This window comes from Bactrocera dorsalis, chromosome 3 (genome assembly GCF_023373825.1).
Source record: "Bactrocera dorsalis isolate Fly_Bdor chromosome 3, ASM2337382v1, whole genome shotgun sequence".
In the NCBI taxonomy this organism is placed as follows: Eukaryota; Metazoa; Arthropoda; class Insecta; order Diptera; family Tephritidae; genus Bactrocera; species Bactrocera dorsalis.
Window position 1 is genome coordinate 84,929,299 of NC_064305.1, and position 25,088 is coordinate 84,954,386.

Below are 25,088 nucleotides of genomic sequence, written 5' to 3' on the forward strand. Positions count from 1 at the left end.
AATGATAAATAAGACTATTAATTAAAAAATAATAATTTAGAAATTAATTTAAAAAATTATAAAAAAAATAAATTAAATAAAAATAATTAAATCAAATTAAAAAAAAATTCAATTACATTTAAAAATTTAAATTTAAATTTAAGCGAATTCGAACGAAATCCATCCTGGTATGTTATTTAGCAAGGTGCCTGGTGTAAATGTAGGCAAGATTTTGACTCTTATATAAAATTTGTTAAGAAAATGTTAATATAATATAAACAAAAATAGCAAAGGAACGAACTTTTTTTTATATATTAATGTTTTTTTTTTAATTTATTAAAAATACATTGAAAAATTTTAAAAGTTACTTATTTTCAAAGCTTTTCATGCTGTATTAAGCCTATAACTCAAGTTATTTAACAAAAGCACGATTGAATATTGAAATTTTTTCAAGAAGGAACAATTTTTTTTTTATTTTTTTTATCAAAAAATATGCGATTGAGTTTTTTTTAGACCATTTTGACTTTTTAAATTTATATAGTGAAAAATTTCGTAAATTTTTGTTATACCTTTGTATAAATTTTGAACGAAATTGGAGGTAAATCTCAAGTTTGATCAATATGTATATGTACATAAATACAAAACTAATTTATATACCAATTTCCAACTTATTTACAATATTTCTCAAACAAACAAATATTTTCTAACCAAAAATAGTGCTCACCTTCAAGTCGGGTATATGAAACTTATAGTTGTTGCATAGATTATTTTGTTTGCTGGTGAGATTGTTCATGGTGTCGAACGTTTGTTGGCAGGTTTTGTCGCCAGGGGCTGAAATAAGCCAATACTCGGACATCTTGATGATTTCTAAGGCAATAAGAAAATAAAATTAGTAAATACATAAATGGGAATTTATTTGTATGTAAGCAAACACACGCCAAGTCACACACAATGAAAAAATTCAAAACACTAAAAGACTTTTTTTTAGTAAAAATCAATCAACATTTCCACACAAATTGAGCTTGAATAAAAAATTTTAATTTGAATCTCAGCTAGACAAAGTTTGAAGTAAAACAACCCCTTCCTGATGGGCCACGCCAAAGCATTCAAACTCAACAAACATACACACACACACAGACACGAACGCACGACAAGCGCATGGCATGCGACATGACATCACATTGCATAGCAGGGCAGAAGTGTCAATGGTCACTTAATGGACGGGATGTCTCGACATGCAATTTCCATTGCTTGCGTTTAACCGTTATTATATAAGATATTCAAATATATGCGCTTGTATGTGCCACGCTCGTGTACGGTTTACTACAACCGCAGTAGTCCGCACAGCAGACAAGGCGTAGTGGAGCATGAGAGGTGGCAGGTAACCAATAATGCTGCAAACGAGGAACCCTTAAGCGTGGCGGTGCTGCGGGAAAAATATAAATAAATAAACATTATGCAACTTAAATTAAAAAAAAGCAGGAAACGAGGTGAAATGAAGGTAAGGCAATTGTAGTTGGTTGCGCACATGACGGATGAGTAAATGCATTGCGGTTGTAAAATCAATAGATCCATTTAATTATTTATAGTGTTGTAAAACTTTCAATTGATATCGCATTGAACTTGAACGGCGGCGAGTAGTTTAACGAAGGACTCAGGAAGTGACATTCAATTTCAAATAAACGCTATTTTACATATGACTGCATAAGTTATGATTAGATATTTACACACAGGTGCAGGTGTGTGTGTACACTCGGCGTTCAAAGTTGTGAGTATGAGTAATGTGCAGGTGTAATCAAGATTGAGTAATGTCCGATTGAAAACTATTCAACGAAATGCTAATTAAAGGAATTAAAGATGAAAAGGTGGATATATAGATAATGCTTAGAAGGAAAATATAAATTATATAAAATAATTAGTAAATTTCAAATTATAATATACTGAGTTACTTAGTGGCAGAGGGGAAATGAAAAAATAAAATAAATATATTTAAAATTAAATATGAATATTTCAAAAAATTAAAAACACAATACATATTAAAATAAGTAAATAAAATAAAAATATTCAAATAAATTAATAAAATAAGAATATAAAAAATAAAGGAATATTACAAATAGAGAAGTTAAAAATAAAATATAATATTATTAGGAACAAAAGGAAAAAATATTTAAAGAAATTTACAGGACTATTAAAAATAGAAAAATATTGAAAAGCATATAATATTAAAAAAAAAACATATCGAAAATTTACGTTTGAGGTTGTTAGTAGTTAGAAATATTAAAAATGAGAAATTAAAAAAAAAAATAGTGTAAGAAGAAAAAATATTTTAAAAAATTTATAAAAATTTTAAAAGAAGAAAAATATCGAAAAACGTGTAATATTAAAAAAAAACATCGCAAATTTTGTTGGAGGTAGTTAGTAGTTAGAAATAAAAAAAGAACAAGTCAAAAAAAATGTATTTATTAAGAACAAAAAAAAAATATTTAAAGAAATTTATAACAATGTAAAAAAAGAAAAATATTGAAAAAATATTATCGGAAATTTTCGTTGGAGGTAACGATGAACATACTCTTAATTACATTAAATAATAATGAAATTTTGATCTAGCTAATATTTACAAAAATCTTACATTCCAAATAAATCTCATTTAATTAAAAATAATTTTCAAATTTCTAATTCCCAAAAAAATATAAATAAATTTAATTTAAAAACTCCTAAATATTAAAACTAGGGCTGCAAATAATGCATTAAAAAAATAACTTTAATTTTGTAATCCCAGAAATCTTATATAAAATAAATAAATAATATATAAAAAATTGTTTTCAAATTTCTAATCACAAATTCAGATTTGAAAAGTTTTTTTATTCCAAGTACCGGATTGAAATAATAAAAACAATGTTAACCTCAAATTTATAACTGACTAAGACTAAAAAAATTTTGTTTTAAATAAGAATTTTTTAGTAGCTATTCAAAAATTAATTATTAAAAAAAAAATATTACATAAAATTGAAATAGACACAAAAAAAATAAATTAAAAGAAGATAAAACGTAAACTTTGGATTTACCGAAACTAGTTATAATTCCCTTCACAGGTACATTTTGTATAGTCTAAAAAGGTATAAAAAAGATTTTTATCTTGATTTGATCAAGTCTGTTGAAATTGCAGATTTGTATATGCTATATTGGTACGATCTGAACTTTGTGTTCAGATATTATAACAATGCCTTAGATAATAATATATGCCAAATTTCGTGACGATACTTTGTCAACCAAAAAAGGGTTTATTAACAAGGTTTGGAGTTGATCGGTTTGTACGTATGGCAGCTATATAAAATAGTGTTCCTATCTGATATGATGATTTCGGATATTGCAACAATACTTTAAATAATAACATATGCAAAATTTCATGAAGATATCTTGTCATATGAAAGAGTTTTCAATACAACAATTTGATTTCGAACAGCCCGTTTGTATGGCAGCTATATTGAATAGTTTTCCGATCCCAACAATTTCTTCTGAGATTGCAGGAATGCTTTAAATAATAACTTATGAAAAATTTCATGAAGATATCTTGTCATATGAAAGAGTTTTCAATACAAGAATTTGATTTCGAACAGCCAGTTTGTATGGCAGCTAACGGGTGATTTTTTTGAGGTTAGGATTTTCATGCATTAGTATTTGACAGATCACGTGGGATTTCAGACATGGTGTCAAAGAGAAAGATGCTCAGTATGCTTTGACATTTCATCATGAATAGACTTACTAACGAGCAACGCTTGCAAATCATTGAATTTTATTACCAAAATCAGTGTTCGGTTCGAAATGTGTTTCGCGCGCGTGTTTTGTTCAGCGATGAGGCTCATTTCTGGTTGAATGGCTACGTAAATAAGCAAAATTGCCGCATTTGGGGTGAAGAGCAACCAGAAGCCGTTCAAGAACTGCCCATGCATCCCGAAAAATGCACTGTTTGGTGTGGTTTGTACGCTGGTGGAATCATTGGACCGTATTTTTTCAAAGATGCTGTTGGACGCAACGTTACGGTGAATGGCGATCGCTATCGTTCGATGCTAACAAACTTTTTGTTGCCAAAAATGGAAGAACTGAACTTGGTTGACATGTGGTTTCAACAAGATGGCGCTACATGCCACACAGCTCGCGATTCTATGGCCATTTTGAGGGAAAACTTCGGACAACAATTCATCTCAAGAAATGGACCCGTAAGTTGGCCACCAAGATCATGCGATTTAACGCCTTTAGACTATTTTTTGTGGGGCTACGTCAAGTCTAAAGTCTACAGAAATAAGCCAGCAACTATTCCAGCTTTGGAAGACAACATTTCCGAAGAAATTCGGGCTATTCCGGCCGAAATGCTCGAAAAAGTTGCCCAAAATTGGACTTTCCGAATGGACCACCTAAGACGCAGCCGCGGTCAACATTTAAATGAAATTATCTTCAAAAAGTAAATGTCATGAACCAATCTAACGTTTCAAATAAAGAACCGATGAGATTTTGCAAATTTTATGCGTTTTTTTTTTAAAAAAAGTTATCAAGCTCTTAAAAAATCACCCGTTATATGCCGTAGTGGTCCGATCTGAACAATTTCTTCGGAGATTGTAGCAATACCTTAAATAATAACATATGCTAAATTTCGTGAAGCTACCTTTTCAAATAAATAAGTTTTTCATATAGGGACTTGAATTGGATAGGCTAGTTTGTATGGCAGCTATATTAAAAATATATTTCTTTAATAGAAAATCAACAAAAGAAAGCCTAATCTCAAATATTTTAGGATTACCGAGTACACCTTATACTATAACTCCTTATAGACTGCGCATTAATATATTTATTGTAAGTATATTTAGGACCAAGCAGCACCAATTATTGAAGAGTGTATAAAACGTATTTTTGCTTTTAAGCAAACTTGCATATGGCAACATAATAATAAAAGAAAATTAAACAAAAACAATTATCTGAATTAGTAGTTTTTCAACTGCTCAAAGCCATTCAAATACACACACACACGTCTTCGGCGGCTCCAGCAGCCTAATAAATAAATGCTTTTATAGTAAATTATTATTTATTTTTGTGTGAACCTGCCACACATTACATACACGTCCGCTGATGGCACACAACAATTCAATGCGCGAGTGTATTGAGTGCTTAGCGTGAAAACTTAGCTGGCCTCTTAACATTTTCCACAATAATAAACACTTTCAGCATTGACAATTCTCGCTCGATTTTGAAACAATTTATATTTGCACTGTTTAGTTTGGGAACTTTGTGTATGAATTATTTCGCTCCTTAATTGCAAACAATTTGGTAGTTATTTGGCTTCTAAAAATTAAATAGAATTTTTCTTATTTTTTTTTATTGAGATTTCAATATTTATTTCAGTATCACCAAAACGCAGGTTTCCGTACACGGCGGCGCTCTGTTCGCAACTGAACTCGTCCTGGGAAATTACATTCCCAACAAGCATGCCAGCTATGCCAGACCGAGAGCGAGCGTGTCAGCCAAACCTCAAACGCATAGCCAAGCAATAATGTGTGTTGCTCCAGACTACCGACCCACCCCATGGCAGCATATGGTGTCTTAGTCAGGCGAAAATGGTGATAGATGAAAATATTACATGCATGCACACACACATATGCAGAGGACCGTAGCGAGTAGCGCGGTATGCGCTTGGACATGTTGGCGTCCATTGTTGTCACTTAGTCACACACATAGTCGTGCAGACAGTCTGGCTGACTGCTGACGGCTTGTTTGTTTTTGTTTTCTACTTTTTCTATCTTCTGCTGCTCAACACGTCCTTTCGTCACATTTCGGTATTCGGCGTTTGATCCGCTCCACCGCTGCAGCTTTGAAGCATTCAATTGGCGTACAACGGTTTTTTTCTGGTTTTCGGTATTAAAAATGAGCACAAAATGTCAACAATGCGTACGTTGCTGTCATTTAATTACTGTTGTTGTGCGCTGCGTATGTTGTTAGGAGTTTTTTCCATTGCTGTTTGTGCAGAGCACGATGGCCTTCTCATTGATTGTCTGTTTGTGATGTCCGTTGGTGTGTTTGTGATGTGCAATAAATTGGATTTTTGTGTGAGATAAACAAATGGCGCGTAATGTCCAATAATGGTTGCCTGCATTTGTTGCTGTTGTAAAAGGTGGCTCCAATGAACATTTTCATTATTTAAAGTACCGATATTTTCGGAACTCCGAAGGGCATCAATCACGTAAGTATGTGTGTGTAGATGCGCTTATCGTTGCGTTTCTTTGTGCGAGGGAGCAAATGTTGTAGGAGGGGAAATTATTTGTTTTTGTGCTGCCATATTTGTGTTTGTATTATACATGACTTATTTCTCATAATTTAAATATTTGCATATGTAATTGTTTTATTGTTTTAGGGATTATATTGGATAAGGTGAAAAATATAAAAAAAATAAAAAACGCAGAAAGTAATATAAAAAATAAAAATAAAAAAAAAAAATTAAAAAAAAGAATAAAAAAAATAAAAAAAATTAAACAAAAAATAAAAAAAAACTTAAAGTAAAAATATAAGGTAAAATAAAAATATATAGAATATGAGATAAAAAAATATACAAAAAATATACATATACAAAAATTATAGATTAGAATATTTTTTTATTTAAAAATAAAAAAAAACATTACTTTTAATTATTTTTTCTAATATTTTCTTTATAAAAAAATAATTAGTATTTAATTATTATTTATTTTTTATACATTTGTTTAAAGATTACAAAAGAAATAGAACGACGTTAAAATTAAAAAACAAAAAAAAAAAACATTAAAAGAGTTTAAAAAAAAATTGAGCTGATCAAAATGATTAAATTGAAATGACAAAAATTTAAAAAATATTTTATTTAACATTTTCAGTAAATTTAAGTTAGTTCGCTCACTCCTTACTCCATAGCACTTTATGATTTTCAAAATAATATTCTTAGCGCAAAAAATCAAAATATGCACACTAAAGGATAATTACGCCATCACGATCTCAAATAAAAAATTCCTTTCATAAAACCGCAGACACAAAGAAAAACACTAAATTATACAGCACGGAATCTTTGGTGTATTTGCACACATTTGTAGAGCATGACTAATGCCACCACCGAAAAAACCAACCAAATCAAGCAGCAAAAATAAAAAGCAGCAAAACGACAGACTACAAATGAACCTGCACATGTGTGTATGCATGAGTGTGTGCGGAATTCGAAGTAAAATTTGACAAAACAAATTGCAGGAGGCGCCACCAACGGAAGTGTGCCACTCACACCACACGAATCGCGCAATTGCCACGCGTTATAAATGCAATCAGCGATAGTCAGGATATAAACGTGCCTGCATGCACAGTGCAGCGGAACGAGTGTACACACATGCAAGCATAAATTATATAAGTATGCAAATACAAATAAAAGAAACTGTCAGACAAGTAGTCAGCATGGTAACGAATCACAATGAGCAACCTTGTAAAGTTCAGTAATACTTTTCGGACGCGTGGCAAGGCGAATGAACGGCAACAACAACGAACGAGCGCACAAATTGTATTATGACTAGGCGAACGACAGGGCGTATGAGTAACGCAAACGTGGTGCTTATGTACATGCGTATGTTTGTGTATTTACAAACGTTATGTAAGTATGTATAAGCGTATACTTTTGTGGCACACATTACTTAAATATATTACTCATTCCCTAGTGTTAATGCTATTTTTAGCATACTCACGACAGCCACTTCCCTACCATTGGCTTCCGCAATTACGAGATATGTGGTCAAGTGAAGGGCTACTCACAGAGCGAATGCCATGCACAGGACAATGTGGCACCACAGCACAATTGTTTCTCACCTGCACAGCAGACAGCAATTCCCTTTTGTATACAAACACACACATGTATGCATACAAAGCCTTATATGCACACAAACGAGTACATACATACTTTCAAATATATTTATGTGACGAAGTGCAGCTAATGGCTTGGCGGCGTCGCTCGGCTGGCGACCAAGCGTATGAATCAAACATCGACACAGAGCGACAATCTCAAAACGTTTCCTGCCAGCACCCACCGCGGCGTAGAGCGCAAACGTCAAGGCGACCGAAATCGCCGAAGCGCTAAGTGAACACCGAAAATAGTAACGAAGTGTTTTGTAGGAAACAATAACAAAAAAACAAAGACACCACAAAAATAAAAAAAAAAAACAACAGTAGAAAAATAAAACGGGAAAAATATAAACAACTCCAAAGCATGCTGGCGCCAACAAGACTAAGTGCAGCGCACCAACGACGCCTGAACCCTGGGTGGGTGGGTGTTAGCTGAGCACGGAGGTTAACTGCTACTTGCTGTCGGCCGCCGTATGGCGCGTAGTCGCGGTAAGCTATTGGAAAGTAAATATGATTAGGAAAAGGCAGCGTTATTCGAAAGGGAAAACGAAAAATGTGCGCGTCGTCATCGTCGTCACGGCGCAAATTTGCGCAAACGAAACAACAACAACAAATAGTGTGACTGCGCTAACCTCGAATGTGCGGCGACATAGCGGTGTGTGGTGCGTTTATTTGGCTGGGTGGCTGGCTAGCTGGCGTCGTCAATGCTGACGAATGCGCCGATAATGACGGTAATGCTAAAGATTCATAGCCGTGGGGGTGAATACTAAGCAAGCAGCAGGCAGCGAGCAGCGCGATATAGATAGAGAGGAAGCAAGCAGCCGTGTCACACGAAACAACGAAGTTCCGCGCACACTGTTGTTGCTGTTGTTGCTGCTGCATCCCCATATTGTGGTGGCAATAGCAAAGTTTGTTGGCACTGCGGGCTTAACCGCACACATGCACATACATACGTACATATACATAAGTATTTTAATACAATTGGCGTGCTGCACACATACATATCCATACATACAACTGCTCACAGTCGCGTGCATTGCAATAACGAGCGTATAACGTTTGCTTTTCTGTAGGGTAGTTTGCTGTACACCCCAATTGCTGACTCAACGGGTGTGCTGCTCGCTAATTAATTAATAATAATGTTCCTATTGAATGCCATTCGAGCATTTTATATGGTTTTATGTCTCTACCAGTTCCCTGCGCAACACTGTCACCTGTTTTGGGTGGCGCGCCATATGTTTGTCGGTGAAAATTACAACAAAAAGTGTTTGTTGTATACCCTGAACAAGGGATATTAAGTTTGAATTTTTAGAACCGCTAATATCGGACCACTATGGCATTTAGCTGCCGTACAAATTGACCGATCAAAGTTAAGCCCTTGTATAGCCGTTTCTACGACAGTCGGGTCTACATAAGCGGAACGTCTCGGATTTTTTGTTCGGCCAAGGACTATCAACTCGGCAAAATGCTGCCGCTACAACAACAACGAACCCTTGTAAGGAAAACTTTTTTATTTGACAAGATATCTTCACGAAATTTGACTTAAATTATTGTTCAAGGAAAGGCTACAATCTCCGAGCAAAATCTTAAGGTGGAAATTCGAACGACCTGACCGATCAAAATCAAGTTTTTGTATCAAGTATTTTTTAGTTGTGAAGGGTATTGTATGTATGTATGATCGGTGCGACAAACGTTATTGTTTCATTCTTTTTTTAAGTTAATAGTGAATACAAGCAACAGTAGAGTTGAAAGTTTAAAACTTTCTACCACTACAGTTTGTATTGTAGCCATATATGTATGTAAAAAGTATATTAAATGTGTTCTTAAACTACCAATTTCTGTCAGCATGACCATTCGGCGATTATGTGCGCGCTTTATAGGAAATAACTCAAGTGAATAAAAGCACATGTTGACCTGATGGAAGACATACATATGTACATATTAGAGTAAGCAGCCACACTTTTTCCTTTTCATGGTCACTATACAATGTACAATATTTTATTGTTTTTGTAAATAAATATAGAAAAAACCACAAGCTGCTTGTCAGTTATTGACTGAAAAATTATTTATTCACTTATATTACAGTATTCTAATAAAAAATTACTACTAACTTGTTCACACACACACTACTCAAAACGCAAAGCGTAACAATTACTGGCGAAATAGAGTATAATTAGCGGCTATCAGCGCAGTATATCAATAAAAATGCTAATGTTTACAATCACAAAAGGACATTGTTTCCTAGATGTCAATATGGCTTTTAAACGCTGTCGGATTGTGCCACAAATCACACGTTGTGCGGTTGTTATTTATATACTAACACATATGGGTGTTTCCATGAAATGGTCCACCGTGACTTAAAAAATCAAAACGCTCGCAGAATTTTTTTAGACACAGAAAATGGAAGAAAACTATTCATATTTTCCTATGCAAAAAAAATTTCAGCTTATTATAATTTTAAAATAAAAAAAATTGTATGCAAAACTTATGATTCTTTTATTCACTTTAAAAGCTGTGAAATGTATTACTTTTAATCGCTGCTGACGAAAGAAATATATATATGTAATATCGAAATTTGGTATATAAGTAATTGATACAACTACAAATGAATATAAAAATGACAGAAAAGATCAAACTGCACATCGATAACGGTATTTTTTTCAGTTCTATTTCGGCAACATTCGTATGTCACGTGCGTAATGCAATAGGACCACATGGTGCCATTATTCGCGCATTATCAGTTTAAATGTTTTTTTATTTAGTTTGTAAAGCAAGTTTAGTATTTGCTAAAAAAATTTATTAATACAAATAGCATTCTACAAATATTAATTTTTTTCTTAACTTTTGAAATTTGTCACGTGGGTAATGGTAAGTACGAAAAATTTAATGCTCTTTGTTCAGATTTCTGAACAGTTCTAAACGGCTACAATTGTAAAGAAGATATTTTTGTAAAGATACAATTGTAATAGTTCAAATATTTATGTTCATTATCGCCAGCGTATACAAATAGTCTAATAATAATTATCTATTATAATATAATAATCTATTAATACTAATCTAGTCTTAAACGTAGATATCTATTTACAAATACCCATTTATATCAACAATGTAATAAATGTTCATTTCGGGAATATTGATTAGTGACCTTAGTATTTAATGTATGCAATGTAAAGGATTGTTTGCCCTTGAGACCGCAAATGATCCTAAACGAATAATAGCTAAAAAACAATTCTGCCTGCCCTTGAGATCGCAAATGATCCTAAACTAACAATAGACAAGAAACAATTGTGTTTTAAGATGTGTGTATGCACTCAGCATGTGGTGCATACATGAATTAGGATAAGGAATGCTATAAATAAAGGAGCTTTGGGCAACCAGAGCTGAGTACTATTTTATAACCGAATCCAACGCGTCTCATTTTAATCACTCTTAATTAAAGTCCATTTGATAAATATTATTGTACTTTTACAATACATATTACACCTAGATGTCACGTAATGCTAAAAATCAAAATCGGTGGAGGGAGAGGATTAAGCAAGATGAAAATAAGCTTAAGGAACATAAAGAAAAACACGCTGAAAGAATGCGTGAATATCGGAAGAGAAAGGCATGCGAGGCCAAAAATAATTCAAAATTATTGAAAGAAAAAAGAAATATAGATCGCGTTCGACAACAAAAGTGTAGGGCAATGAAAAAAAATTCAAATACTCAATTCAAAAGTGGTTACAAGTGTAAACAAACACTAGCCAAAATAATAAAGAAGGTAGAGAGGGCGTTACCAATGAACGCAATAAAGAGAGATGAAGTTCTACAAGCTTTATATGAAAAGTATCCCAAGCTCTCGAATAATGAAACTGAGACACCAGTTTGTTCAAATGATAATATGCCGGAAAACATTAAAGCAGTCCACGAGTTTTATTTAAGTGTTCAAGCTGCCCGGCCGGAAGGATACTTTAATCTCAATCAAGCTGCCGGCCGGAAGGATACTTTAATCTGCAATAAGCTAGTAGTTGCAAAGCGCTTTATGATTGTATCTGTATCAGAAGCTTATCAAATGTACAGAAGCGAGGTCACTTCAGAATATCTTTGTAAATCCCAATTTTTTCACCATCGACCCAAAAACGTGAAATTAATGGAGAAACTTCCGCATAATATGTGTGTATGTAAATATCATGCAAACTTCGCATTTTTGCTAGAGGGATGTCATAAAGTTATGCCTCAGTTTCCATCTCATTTTGAATCTTTTTTGAAATTAACATGCTGCAATGTATTGAACGAAAAGTGCATGATTAGTGACTGTGATAAATGTATACGGGATCTAAAACATGATTTGGTGCCTATATATTTTCTATCCAAAATGGAAGAAAATGTTAAATGGAGCTATTGGAGGAAAGTTGATGATCGCTTAACATTAAGCTATACCATAGCGCCATTATCGGATTTGTTACATGAACTGGAAATTCAGCTGCCAGCTTTTAAATTTCATTATTTTATAAAGCGCGCTCAGCAAAGATATTTTAAGGACAAAAAGAATAATTTACGTGATGATGAATTAATTTTGCAAATCGATTTTGCAGAAAACTATCGATTGATCAATCAGAATGAGGTCCAAGAAGCTCACTTTAGCTACCAACAAGTTACTATTTTCACTTGCGTTGCATGGATGCGAGATCAAACTGAATCTTTCGCTGTCGTTAGTGACAAACTTACCCACAACAAATTTGACGTCTATTGTTTCCTTACAAAAATTGTGCACAAAATTCAAAGTCAATTCGAAGAAATTTCTACGGTTTTTATATTCTCTGATGGCAGCACCAGTCAATTCAAAAATAAGTATATTCTCACCAGCATTCCTTCGTTTGTTAGCGAATTTGGCTTAAAGCATTTAGAGTGGAACTTCTTTGCGACTTCGCATGACAAAGGTGCAGTCGATGGAATCGGCGCGGTGGTGAAGCGGAAAGTTTGGCAAGCGGTTAAGGCAAATAATATTATTTTACCGGATGCCTTTGCATTTTATGAATGTGCTGACAAAATCATCGAAGGAGTTCGTCTGTTATATATCTCATCAAAAGAGATTGAAGACTTTTCTCCACCATTAATTGAAAAATGGGAAATTGTCCGCGGTATTCCAGAAATACAAAAAATGCATTGCTTTTCCTACCAAGATAACGAATATATAAATGTTGCTCGAACAGGATACTCACTTAAGGAAAAAATTAAGTTAAATTAAGTTAATTATATAGTATTCTTATTTTGAGTTATTATTTTTCATTTTTGAATAAAAGTTTAAGTTTTTTGTCAAAATTTTTGAAAATATATGTAAAATTACTAAAATATGTGTGAAGGTAAAAAGTGTCACGTACGTAATGTCACGTGAGTAATACACTTTTTTTTTTGTCTTAGCCAAACCATGCTCAGTTGTTTTAGAAGCAAGGATGAATTATGAAGCTCCATTATTAAGCTTTATAAAAATAATTTTTCCTGGATAAAAATCTCCTACAGTTCGCTTACTTTCGCATTTTTTCTTACGGCTCTGAAAGCGATTTCCATTTTTGTCACGTGCGTAAGTCAACTTTGATTGTCTGGTACTTGGGTACCCATTGCTCAATTTTCCAATAATAATACTTTTTTGAAAGAACTCATCACCTACAATGCAGCGATCCTAAAATATATGACTTTTTCCCATTATATATCTATTTTTACAACATTCAAACGCAATTAATCGTGTACAAATGTCGCGTGCGTAACCATGGAAACACCCATATGCATACTTGAAGGACATATTTCTTTTTTTTTAATTAAATACGTGATGTCTGACTGAAGCGTGTGTGGTGATTGGGCAAGATAAAAAGAAGCATTCATTAAGCATTTTTCCACGTGCCACAGGAGCCTTGAAAAGAAAACATTGTAAAAAAAAAACATAGTATATAATAATTTATGTGGATTTTAAATAAATCTACCTCTTTTCGGCGAACAAATAAAAATAACAGTAATAAACAAAACAATTTTGTTTTTGAAAAAAAAAAAGATTTTAAAAATTTGGAACAAACAATTATCTGCTTACTCATAATCATATTTACAGCTGGCAAGTTACTCTAGAATTGTCCTGTATGCATTCATGTTCCAAGACTTAGTATTTAAACAAAAACAAAAACCGTGTTATGTAAGTGGTTCGCCGCCATTACGATTATAATAACGCAGGCAATTCCAACTAAAAGTCTACCCTAATTACCAGCACGCAATCACATGCCAGGCGTGAGCACATAAAATTAAATAAAAAATTATAACAAGGATATATGTATTATTACAAATTAGGTACAAATGTACATGCATGTACATACATATGTATGTATGAATGCATGTAAACATTTGGATTTTTGAAGGGGCTGCCATTACAAGCCCAGATAATGTTGCTTTTACAATTATAGAAATTGTTTGTTTGATTTTAGGCGCGACCACTTCTTGGTCTTTGCCGGACATGTCATGAGGGCGGTTTAAAACACGGCATACACGCTGTGGTATGATGTTACGTGCCGGCTTTTTTGTCATTTCCATTTTACACGAAACCTTTCTTAATTATAAAAAGAACAAAACAAAAACTGTGCGTTAAGTTGGAAAATGAGGCAGGTCAAATGTGTGTCAATGCCACGCGTTTCCGGTGCATGGGAAATTCGCAAATTGTGCCGACTGTCTAAATTCGTGTGTCCTGAACTGCACCTTAAAAGTTGGATATACTTTCGTTAGGCGGAGAGCTGTTGAGGTTTAAATGTGAAATGATGTCACAACTCACTTCTCCAACTGACAGAACTTTTTTATCATAACAGGCACGTGAGTTAATTACAACCACAGTTATAAAGGAAAAAAGTTTTAAAATCATTTATAAAACAATTCTAAATTATCATTAAGTGGGTGAAAGCAATTGTTTGAATTCAAATTTATTTAATACATATTACAACTTTTTTTAATATTGGGTGCAAATTAAAACAAAAATCAAATAAGAAATTAGAAATTTGTAAGTTGGTCAAATTGGGGTGGAAGGCGGAAAACGTAACCAAAACAAATACAAGAAGAATACACCACAGTTGCTATAAAACGTTTTGACATTTCACTGCAGCGCTGCGCTTGGAAATGCCAAATCCACCATAGCAGCGCGATGTGGTGTCAGCTGTTTGATGACAGTCACATGACAGCTTTGGATCGATAAATTTTTCGCTCACGGGTTCGCACAATCATGAAAATTCACTTTTTCAAATGCTTTTTAAGCCAACTATGCAATATGTTTGTCTATTTCTATGCATCAAATGCATTTAGCAGACATTTACAGTCGAACCGTACACCTGCAGATCATTCAAAAGCACTTTTAGCGGATGCACACATGATCCTGTCTGCTTTTATACAAGCTTTATAAGACCACCCAAAAGTCATGTTTTAACCTTCAATACAATGTCGCATATGCATTCATACACTTTATCCGATTTGCAATGCACATTTCTACATAATTACGCCTTGATTCCGCTGTTACATTGTACAACCATGAATTTATACACGATTCTCGAGTAGCCCACCAAAAGACAAAACCATGAATATTCCACAAAACATTTGTTGCTCCCCTCCATATTTCCATTCCACACTCACACACTCATCTGACTTTGGCACGGGGCACTTACATTTTTTTCGTGTTTCTTTTTATGCGAAGCTGCGAAACCACACTTTAACTGCAACGGAATTTTGCAAAACTAGCCGAAAATTTGTGCGATTCGATGGTGCAAAGAATTTGCAATTGCGTTGGAAACTTTTCACTTACAATTTTCTATTGCCCAAAAATCAATCGACAGCGAACGACGACGGCAACTACACGACGGCCACAGCGACGGCGAGAAGACAGACTGTGAAGAAACTCAACACAACGAATATGCGATTAAAACGGAATTAGTGTGAGCGTAAAAAGGAATACGAAAAAATTCACGTGATAACATTCATTAGGGAAATTTCGTTCGTGATTTGACAGTTAACAGTTTGACATGCACTGTAGTTCAATGTTTGAAAACTAGGCACGTTAATGGCGCCAAGGCAGTAAAAGGAAATGTAATATGACATACAAAAATGAAAAGAGCAACGGATATACAAAGGGGACGCTTATAAAAATTTCACTAAACAAAAAATAGTAATAATATATTATTTATAATTATAAGTAAAGATTAATCTATTAGAGTATTTCTGACACAGCAGAAGTGTTGGCTACTGAAGTTGGACTAATTGTGCTCACAAAGCTTTTCAAATCAATCGCCGCGCTGAGGATTTTTTTTAATCGTTAAAATTTCTTAATTGAATTTTGAAATTAAGCGATAAAAGCTATTTCCCGAATACTGCTTTTACTATTATATACAATTCTCAGGTATGTATATACAGATATATATTTGCTCCACCGTTGAATTGTAAGAAATGTTGTATTTAAGTTTTCTAATATATTATACAATTGTTTTTTAAAGAATGCAATTTAGCAATTCCCATATGAAAACATTCAGCAACACCATTTCGCGAATAATATGCGACAATGCTATTGTTATGTAAATAAATGTATGTATAATTGTAAAACTGCCGGTTAGCTTTGCTTGCAGCGTCGTGAGTACGATTATATCAAGAAATATACGCCCCGCCTCACTGCTTTTATGTTCAATATAAATATTTTTATCTTGTCTTTAGTTATGTGAGACCAACTACCATAATGTGGAAATACTATTACGGTAAACGGTTGGTTGAAATATCGCAATTCAAATTACGCTGTATACACTGGATGTACACAAATATACATAACCTCAATGTGGGACATTAATTTTCCATTTGCTCCTATATATGAACATATGAACATATGTACATACATATGTTAGTATAGTTATGTGTTTTCTCGCCGTTGCGTCAAGAATTCGATCGCCTTGTAAATGCAGCGGCAACTTAAAAGCTAAATACTTCTGTAATAGATTGCAAAAAGCAAATATTGCAAATATATAGCGCACGCAAATAAACATAAAGCTTGATCAGCAGTTATTGAATGCAGTTAACAAGCTGACGCTGTTTATTGTGATGTGTAGAATGTGATATATGTATGTATTTATGTACATATGCATATGTACAATATATTTGTCAAAAGTGTATTATATAATTGTTATTATTATAATTATTATTGTTATTCATATAGTTGTTATTGTTTTATAAGCATAATAAGAACTAATTTACTGGAAAATTTATTAAAATAATTTTTATTGTTATATTTTTTATATAATATTATTATAATTGTATATCTATGTATATATGTACGTGTTTAAAAGTTAAGTACCTATTTACCCAATAGGGATCTTGTTTTATTTTCTTTGGAAAGACAAAATAAACTTATAATCTTTTTTTAAGTGAATTGTAAATTTCTTTTTAAATTGAAACAGCATAAATCTTATTATTCTAAGAATCGAAGAACTCTGATTTCGTTTATATAATTTTATATATTTTGTAAAAATATTATTTTTTACATTTTCTAGTTTTCTTCATTTATTATAATTATAGTCGTAAATAAACTAAGTCGAACTTTTCTTCATACGGAATTATTTTCCAGAATATTGCAATTTTATTCAATTTTTAATAAGTTTTGCGCTCCTTACAACATATTTCTCTACTTAAGCATATTTTTCTAAGCGATGCCTCACTTACTTGAAATAACTTTTTTCTAATGACTAAGAAAGTATACACCTGTGTATATAATTGTTTTCAGAGCATGCAAAAAAGACCCCACTAAATGATTCAAAGTTGATTTTTTTAACTCATCTACCTGTTATTTCTTAGTAGCAGCTATAAATATCGAGTATAAATGTCTAGTTGGGTATTTTCAATTTTCTGAGAAAACTTACCATAATATGTATTTTTTTGTCATCAGAAGGAAGATATTTCAAGGGAAAAATCCTACCAACTACACATTTCAAATAGCAAATATTTTGACGAGAAAATTTTTTTGCCCAGCTCCGTTCTGTATACTGTAGCATTTGTATCTAATCCTGCGTACAATGAGTCTCCGTCGAAACAACACGTTTCTTGAGCCTACCGTTGGATAGCATCGAGTTGAGGTCATGTGAAAGAAGTGTTAACAACACAAATTTGCATATCTTTTTAGAGATAGAGATAAACCATATTCCCCCAAATAAATTCAGAACTCTCTTACATTTTGTTATTTTATATTTTTTTCCCCCCATGGATTTCATTGTAAAATAATTTTTTCACTTTTTACTATTTTCAAAGGCGCTAGCTTTGGCGAAGTTTATGTTTGCTCCCTTGAGATTCTCTATATGGAAGCTTGATTGTAGTTTCTTACATTAAAATAATAAGCATAGAACTCTTTATCGCTTAAACAGCAATACGGAACTACTTTCAGCTTATTGGCGTTTAATTCAAACAACTTAATTCATTGAAAGCGCATCACGTTAGTTAAATCGTTTTAAATGGATTTGTTAAACTGTCACTTTGCGAATTACCAGACAAACCGCAAGCTGTCAGTGGGATACAACACTACCTGCAATATTTACAGCTTTAGATGACAAACATATATGTACATATACTCGTACTTTCAAATACATTTACTTAGATGCAAACTTACATACATACATTTGTAAGTACATATGGCTGCACAACTGTAAGATTATATCCATTTGCCCTTCTTTATTTATGTTCTTTACGTCAAAATAAAGTCATGTTTCAGTTACCGTTAACTAAATTAAAATGCAAATTTAGCGATTTCGTCCATCAACACTCGTAAAACCAGTATAACCTGACAGATCAGCAATGGTGATCATCGTGCAGTTACAAAAAACACAAAAACAAATATAAAAACAGCAACAAAAATGCAAAAATAAAAACAAAAAGGCAAAAAATGCCACAAACATTAAAGCGAAAAGGCAAGCGAGCGAGCTGAAAACAAACAATTCCCAGTGCAGCGCACCAGTTACTGCTGACGGTATGGCACCGCGTTTCCTCGGCCAGTCGTCGAACGGATAGGGGGTCTAAGCACTTCATTTCGCTAACGCTGCGGGTACACATTTGCATTTGGATTTGCGATAAGTTTTCGTTTTCGTTTCGGAGCTAACGAAAGTGCGGGTGCCAGCAGAGTCGTCGCACATTCCAATTAAATGCCACAAATATAAAGTGTTGGTAAAATTAAAAGAAACATACAAAAAAAATAATAAAATAAGCAAACGTAATTGCTACACACTAAAACAGGCTAGTTGCAATGGCCAAAAAGTGCAATAAAAATAGCGAACAATAACAACAAGCCGCAGCAACGGCAGCAAATGTTGCAATATACTACACACATTTACGTACATATGTAATAAGTATATGTATGTAAGTGTACTTAAACACCTACACACATACAAGTTTGTGATTATTTATTGACAAAGCGGCTGCCGACCCTCAACAAGCTGCAAAGTCATTTGGATAATCGGCGTTACTGGCGACTTGGCCCTAAACTGGAGGCGCGGACCGACCCTCAGCAATGCGACTTCAAACAAAGCTAAGCTTAAGCTACGTAAATACATGAATAGTATATGTACGTGTGTCTGTATGTATGCACATTTGCTTATCATTTATCGCAGCGCGGATATCCCGGCTTAAGCGTGCTGCGTTCACTTTTTTTAGTATTCATGACTTTCGCATTTCGTCTACGCCTGCTGCGGACGCCCAGCGCTATCGTTCGAGTATTCAATTGAAGAACAATTTTAGTGCATATGTAAATACATATATTTACACATAAAGTGCCTGCCACACATCCAAATACATATGTACATACAATTTTTAATTGAAAAAAGTGGAGGAGCACTTTAAAAACGCCACAAAATCAGCAAATTAGTAAAAGCGACGACGACAATCGCACGAAACTAAACAAAAAATTACAATAAAAACGGTGGAAAGGCGGAGGCGAACAAGTGGCGCACAAGAGCAGCATAACGTTGAACTTCAAGTCGGAATCTCAACTTAAACTGATAAGACTGACGACTGCGCCGCTGACATTTGACGAGTAGCTGTTTAACGACTGCCGCCGTCGCGTACACATTGAGTGGCTATACTTTGTTGTTGTGCGCGATACTTGTTGTTGGTACTTTTCGTGTGTAGGTGCCGCCGGCACCAACGCCGCCTGCGTTTTTGTTTTTTAGTACGCCATTAGAATTGGAGCGCAGCTCTTGTGTCTCCGATATTTGTGCGCGCAGTTAGTTAGGCTGGTAATAGGGCCACTTCAACGGCACGGCACACCGCTACTGCCACCACCTATTGCGTAGCAAAAAGAAAAAAGTTACAAAAAAGTGTAGAAAAGCAACAACAAAAGACGAGAACCCCCACTTATCTAGTAATTGAAAAGCATATATAAATCGCTTATGCCCATCAACAGGAGCCATCATTAATTGTTCACCGCTTACATAGTGCAAGTGGACTGCGCACGAACGCGGTGCAAAAGTCAGGAGTTGCGCGACATAATAACAAACGAAAGTAAAAGTGTGAAACGCAGGCAGTGTTAAGCCCCTGCTAGTGTAATTTTTTTTTTGCTTCCGATTGAAAAAAGCTTCGTTATAATGTTCTATAACATCCTTTTGGTGTTACTGGCGTCTTATCAAGCCGCTATGGCGTTGGAGAATGGCTTGGCGAGGACACCACCCATGGGTTGGATGCATTGGGAACGCTTCCGCTGCATTACCGATTGTCAAAAATATCCGAATGAGTGCATAAGGTGTGTATAAGTGTGTGTAAGCGCGCTCGTGTGTGTGTTTGTTTGTGTGTGGCTGTGCTAGGTGCGCTGGAAAGCTTTGCTTCAGTCCAAGTTCAGTGCAAACAAATTGCTCTACTGGTTATTGAACTTTAGAGCAATCAAAATATGAAATTATTTTGCACAAAAAGTATAGCTACGATATAAACAAGTTTTCGGGTTTGAGTGAAGCGCTTGCGATACATTTAGTCAGCAGTTTTAAGGAAAAAAGAACAGCGAACCTAATTTCTTGTCGATTGATTAGCACAAAGCGGTGTTGGAAATTAGTGAATATATAAACATATTTTTTATAAAGTTGAACTTGAATGTGATAGCTCAGTTTGTATGGCAGCTTTATGCTCCGATCCGAACAATTTCTTCTGATATTATATAGTTTCTTTTTCCATGCCAAATTTGGTGAAGATATCTCGTCAACCAAAAAAGTTTTCCATACAAGGACTTGTATTTGATCGTTTATTTTGTATATACTATGATAGAAATAAAGTTTACGGAAAAATTTTTTTTTTTCATTTTTGAAAAATTTGACAATTTTTTTTCAATAAACAAAAAAAAATATAAAAAAAATCGGCCCACTCCGGGATTAGCAGGGATAGTTGTCAAATTAATTGAAGTTTTTTTTTGAGGGAAAAAAATGGCGAATTTCCAAAAAATGACGAAAAAACCGGTTATTTTATATACATAATTGATCGTGTTAAATTTTTTTCGTGTATTTTTTCGAAAAGTTCATTCAAAAACAAAAATTTAAAAAAAAGGTCCCTAAAAGTAAATTTCTACAAAAGTTATGGCTATTTGAAAATAAAAAAAAACATTTTTTTGAAAAATTCATGACTTTTTTGAAGTTGGACAAAAAGTTTTGAAAAAATTCTCAAAAATGTTTTTCAAAGGGTAGAAAAGGATGGATAAGTTTCAGCAAAATCTAAAGGGGTCGAGTTCAAAAGTGGTTGATTTGGTATGGAATACCCCATATGCATTTTATAGGGACTCCGATGTTTTCTTCCGAATATTACAAACTTCATGACCAACTTAGTATAGGGTATACCCGGGTATAAAAAATAAAAATCATTGTAAGTAGGAAATATATTCGAGCAAAACGAAGCATTCTTCTTTTAATATGGGATGTTTTTTACGGGTCCCAAACTCAGCGCACAACCCTGGTGATTCGATGTTTTGCCTTCTCTCTTCAGCTCACCTTTCAGAGAATTTTTTTGGCTACTTATAGGATACTTGGTGGGTTTGGAATGGCGCCGAGAGAACTTTCCTCACTTGCGTGAACGTCTACATATGACTCCATACTCCAAAGAGAGAAGAAGAACTGAGCCCTATCTATATTCCCCCGGATTGAACAATTTAATAAAAGTAAAATATATTCGAGTTCTTTTGCGGAAAAAATGTACAATCTCGGATTTTAAAATTAATTTGCAGACTAATTTCTTATACCTGTTTCCGATTATACCTACTTCCGGTACCAGTTTACTAAGCACAAAGACAACTTATCCAAACTATTTTTATTTTATTTATTATGAGGATAAAGACAGCAATAAGCCTTAAACTGTCTTTCCTTGAAAAGTAGATGGCCATGACCCAATTTTCTCTGTATTAAGCTTTACTTAGAGTTCGGCTTGAGAATGTGAGAAAGTTAGCTAGCAAAGTTAAAAGCTGTGGAAGATTGGAAATCAGATGAATAACATTTTCTAAGTCGATCCAATTTTTATAATTTTATCAATTCTACCATTTACCCTCTACACCCTTCTCGTTTACAGTGAGAACCTTTTCAAACGCACCACCGATTTATTGGTTTCGGAAGGTTATGCCGCAGCTGGCTATGAGTATGTCATCATTGACGATTGCTGGTTGGAGAAGAATCGCGATAACGCCACAAATAAATTAGTAGAAGACAGATATCGTTTCCCCAGCGGACTCAATCACTTGGCTGACTATGTAAGTTCGACACAACGCCACAAAGACCTCATATAATATTGACAAGATAAAATGTTAACGCTCGCCATCGCTTAGATCCACGAAGCTGGCTTGAAATTCGGCTTGTATCAGGACTATGGCACACACACCTGCGCCGGCTATCCGGGTGTGATCAATCACATGGAGCTGGATGCGCAGACCTTCGCCGAATGGGATGTGGATTATGTGAAGTTGGATGGTTGCTATGCTGATACGACTACAATGGATGCGGGTTACCCTGAATTTGGACGTCTGCTCAACCAAACTGGACGACCGATGGTGTACTCGTGCAGTTGGCCGGTCTATCAAGAATATGAAGGCAAAATCGTAAGTTAATGTGGCGTAATCTGTTCTTCATAATTCTTATATAACATTTGCTTTGCCTCACTTAAGCCCGACTATGAGGCGCTCAAGCAGCATTGCAATTTGTGGCGTAATTATGACGACATTGATGATTCCTTTGAGTCGGTGGCCAAGATTATGGATTACTTCTCGAAAAATCAGGATCGCATACAGCCACATGGTGGACCCGGCCATTGGAATGATCCCGATATGGTGTGTAGTTTTGATATAGTGTCTGGGTGTTAATCTTCAATAAATATATTTTCATATTTTACAGTTAATTCTCGGCAATTTTGGCTTGAGCTACGATCAGAGCAAATTGCAAATGGCTGTGTGGGCCATTTTGGCCGCACCATTGATTATGTCAAACGATTTGGCCACTGTACGTCCCGAAATTAAAGCGATCTTGCAAAATCGGTGAGCTGAAATATTTTTTTTATCATTTTTGTTCATTTTTTAATCTCGTTTTTTTCAATTTTAAAATAAATTATTTGTGCTTTTGCGTAGTGAAATCATCGCTGTGAATCAGGATCCTTTGGGTATACAAGGTCGTCGTGTGCTTATACAAAAGAATGTTGAAGTCTGGACACGTCCAATTACACCAAGGAATTCCGCAGGGTGAGTTTTTATATTTTATTGTTTTCTTTTTTCTATATTTACTATTTTCAAAAATTTTTTTTTTAACGTTTTGTGCAGCGAATATTCTTATGCTGTGGCCTTCGTAAATCGCCGCACCGATGGCGCTCCTTATCCGATTAGCTTCAACTTAAAAGAGATGGGTTTAGACAGCCTGCGCGGCTACGACGTTGTGGTGAGTATAACTTTTAATTCCAAAAATTAAAAAATTAAACAATCAGTTTAAAATATATTAATATATGTATCTATATTTGTTTAAAGTACTTTATTATTTGATTACATCAAAAAATTTTATTTCATTATTTTCATTTTATTATTTTTATTTTCTAAATTATTATTTTTCATTTTCCCACCTATTTTAATATTTTCAGAATCTCTTCGAAAAATCACAAAAATTGGGTGTGATCAAGCAAACGCATATATTCAACACGCGTATTATTCCAAACGGTAAATATATATGTACTTAAAACAAATATTAATACTATTTTCTTTTTTTTTATTTATTGTTAAAGAAAAGTTTTAATATTTATTATAAAGTATATACATACATAGAACTAATGAAAAATTAAATAAACATTTTTTTGTAAACATCAAAATTTTTTGAAAATATAAACTTTTTAATTTTTATATAATTGTTATGTATTGTACATACATTTTAAATTTAAAAAAATGGTTCTTTAACAGACAAAATCAAAATAATTTTAGAAATAATTTTAAATATTTCTTTTTAAACAATTTTTTTTTTTAAATTTAATTTTTTTTACAAAAAATTCAGAAAAATTTTTAAAGTAATTAAATTTTCTTTTCAAAATAGTTTTTACAATAATTTTAAATATTTTTCTGAACAAAACTGTTTAAAATTTAATTTAAGAAAAATTAAAAACTGTATTTAGAATAATTACAAATTATTTCTTTTGCAATTACTTTGTTTTAAAAATTGTTTTTAGAATAATTTTAAATATTTTTTTAAACAAATTTTTTTTAATTTAATTTTTTATTACATTTTTTTATCAAAAAATTCGAAACAATTTTTAGAGTAATTACAAATTATATATTTTTTATTTACTTTTTTCAAAAAATTTTTACAATAATTTTAAATATATTTTTTGAACAAAATTTTTAAAATTTATTTTTTTAATTTTCTTTAACAAAAGGTTCAAAACAATTATTAAAATAATTTTAAAAATTTTTAAACAAAATATTTTAAAATTTAATTTTTTATTACATTTTTTAACAAAAATTCAAAACAACTTTTAGAATAATTATTCTATTTAAAATTTTTTTTTTACTTTTTCCATTTCAGGCGTCAACTTTTTCAAATTCACAGTATTGAATTAAGAAGCCTGCCACAAATCTATATATATTTTTAACGCGTGTTCTTTTGACAGTAGAGTATTTGTACTATTTTAAAGACTAAACACTGTTGAAGACTAGACACAGTTACAAATTGCTTTACTAAATATATAATAAAAATAAATCTATATACTTAAAT

General features: G+C 33.2%; 2 protein-coding genes across 7 annotated transcripts in view; one reads left to right on the plus strand and one right to left on the minus strand.

The window, feature by feature from the left end:
- The window catches only part of LOC105227744 (V-type proton ATPase subunit C), a 40,468-nt gene extending 24,646 nt beyond the window's left edge, over positions 1 to 15,822 (minus strand). For 3 of the 6 annotated variants that reach the window (XM_049452789.1, XM_049452788.1, XM_049452785.1), the window contains exons 1-2: positions 15,537 to 15,767; positions 704 to 846 (exon numbers count right to left, since the gene is read on the minus strand). In XM_049452789.1, the coding sequence (XP_049308746.1) occupies positions 704 to 835 (132 nt within the window). In that variant the 5' untranslated portion in view covers positions 836 to 846; positions 15,537 to 15,767. Of the gene's footprint in view, positions 1 to 703; positions 847 to 5,090; positions 5,341 to 15,536 lie in introns of those variants that run through there. The other 3 variants (XM_049452786.1, XM_049452790.1, XM_049452787.1) reach the window with 3 other exon arrangements.
- Positions 15,823 to 18,797: 2,975 nt separating this feature from the next.
- On the plus strand, positions 18,798 to 25,088 carry LOC105227741 (alpha-N-acetylgalactosaminidase). Its single transcript, XM_011207240.4, has 9 exons — positions 18,798 to 20,626; positions 22,423 to 22,600; positions 22,676 to 22,945; positions 23,012 to 23,173; positions 23,238 to 23,377; positions 23,468 to 23,578; positions 23,657 to 23,771; positions 23,968 to 24,043; positions 24,900 to 25,088. Exons 1-9 carry the CDS (start codon positions 20,472 to 20,474, stop codon positions 24,932 to 24,934), a joined length of 1,242 nt encoding a protein of 413 aa, XP_011205542.3. The 5' UTR covers positions 18,798 to 20,471; the 3' UTR covers positions 24,935 to 25,088.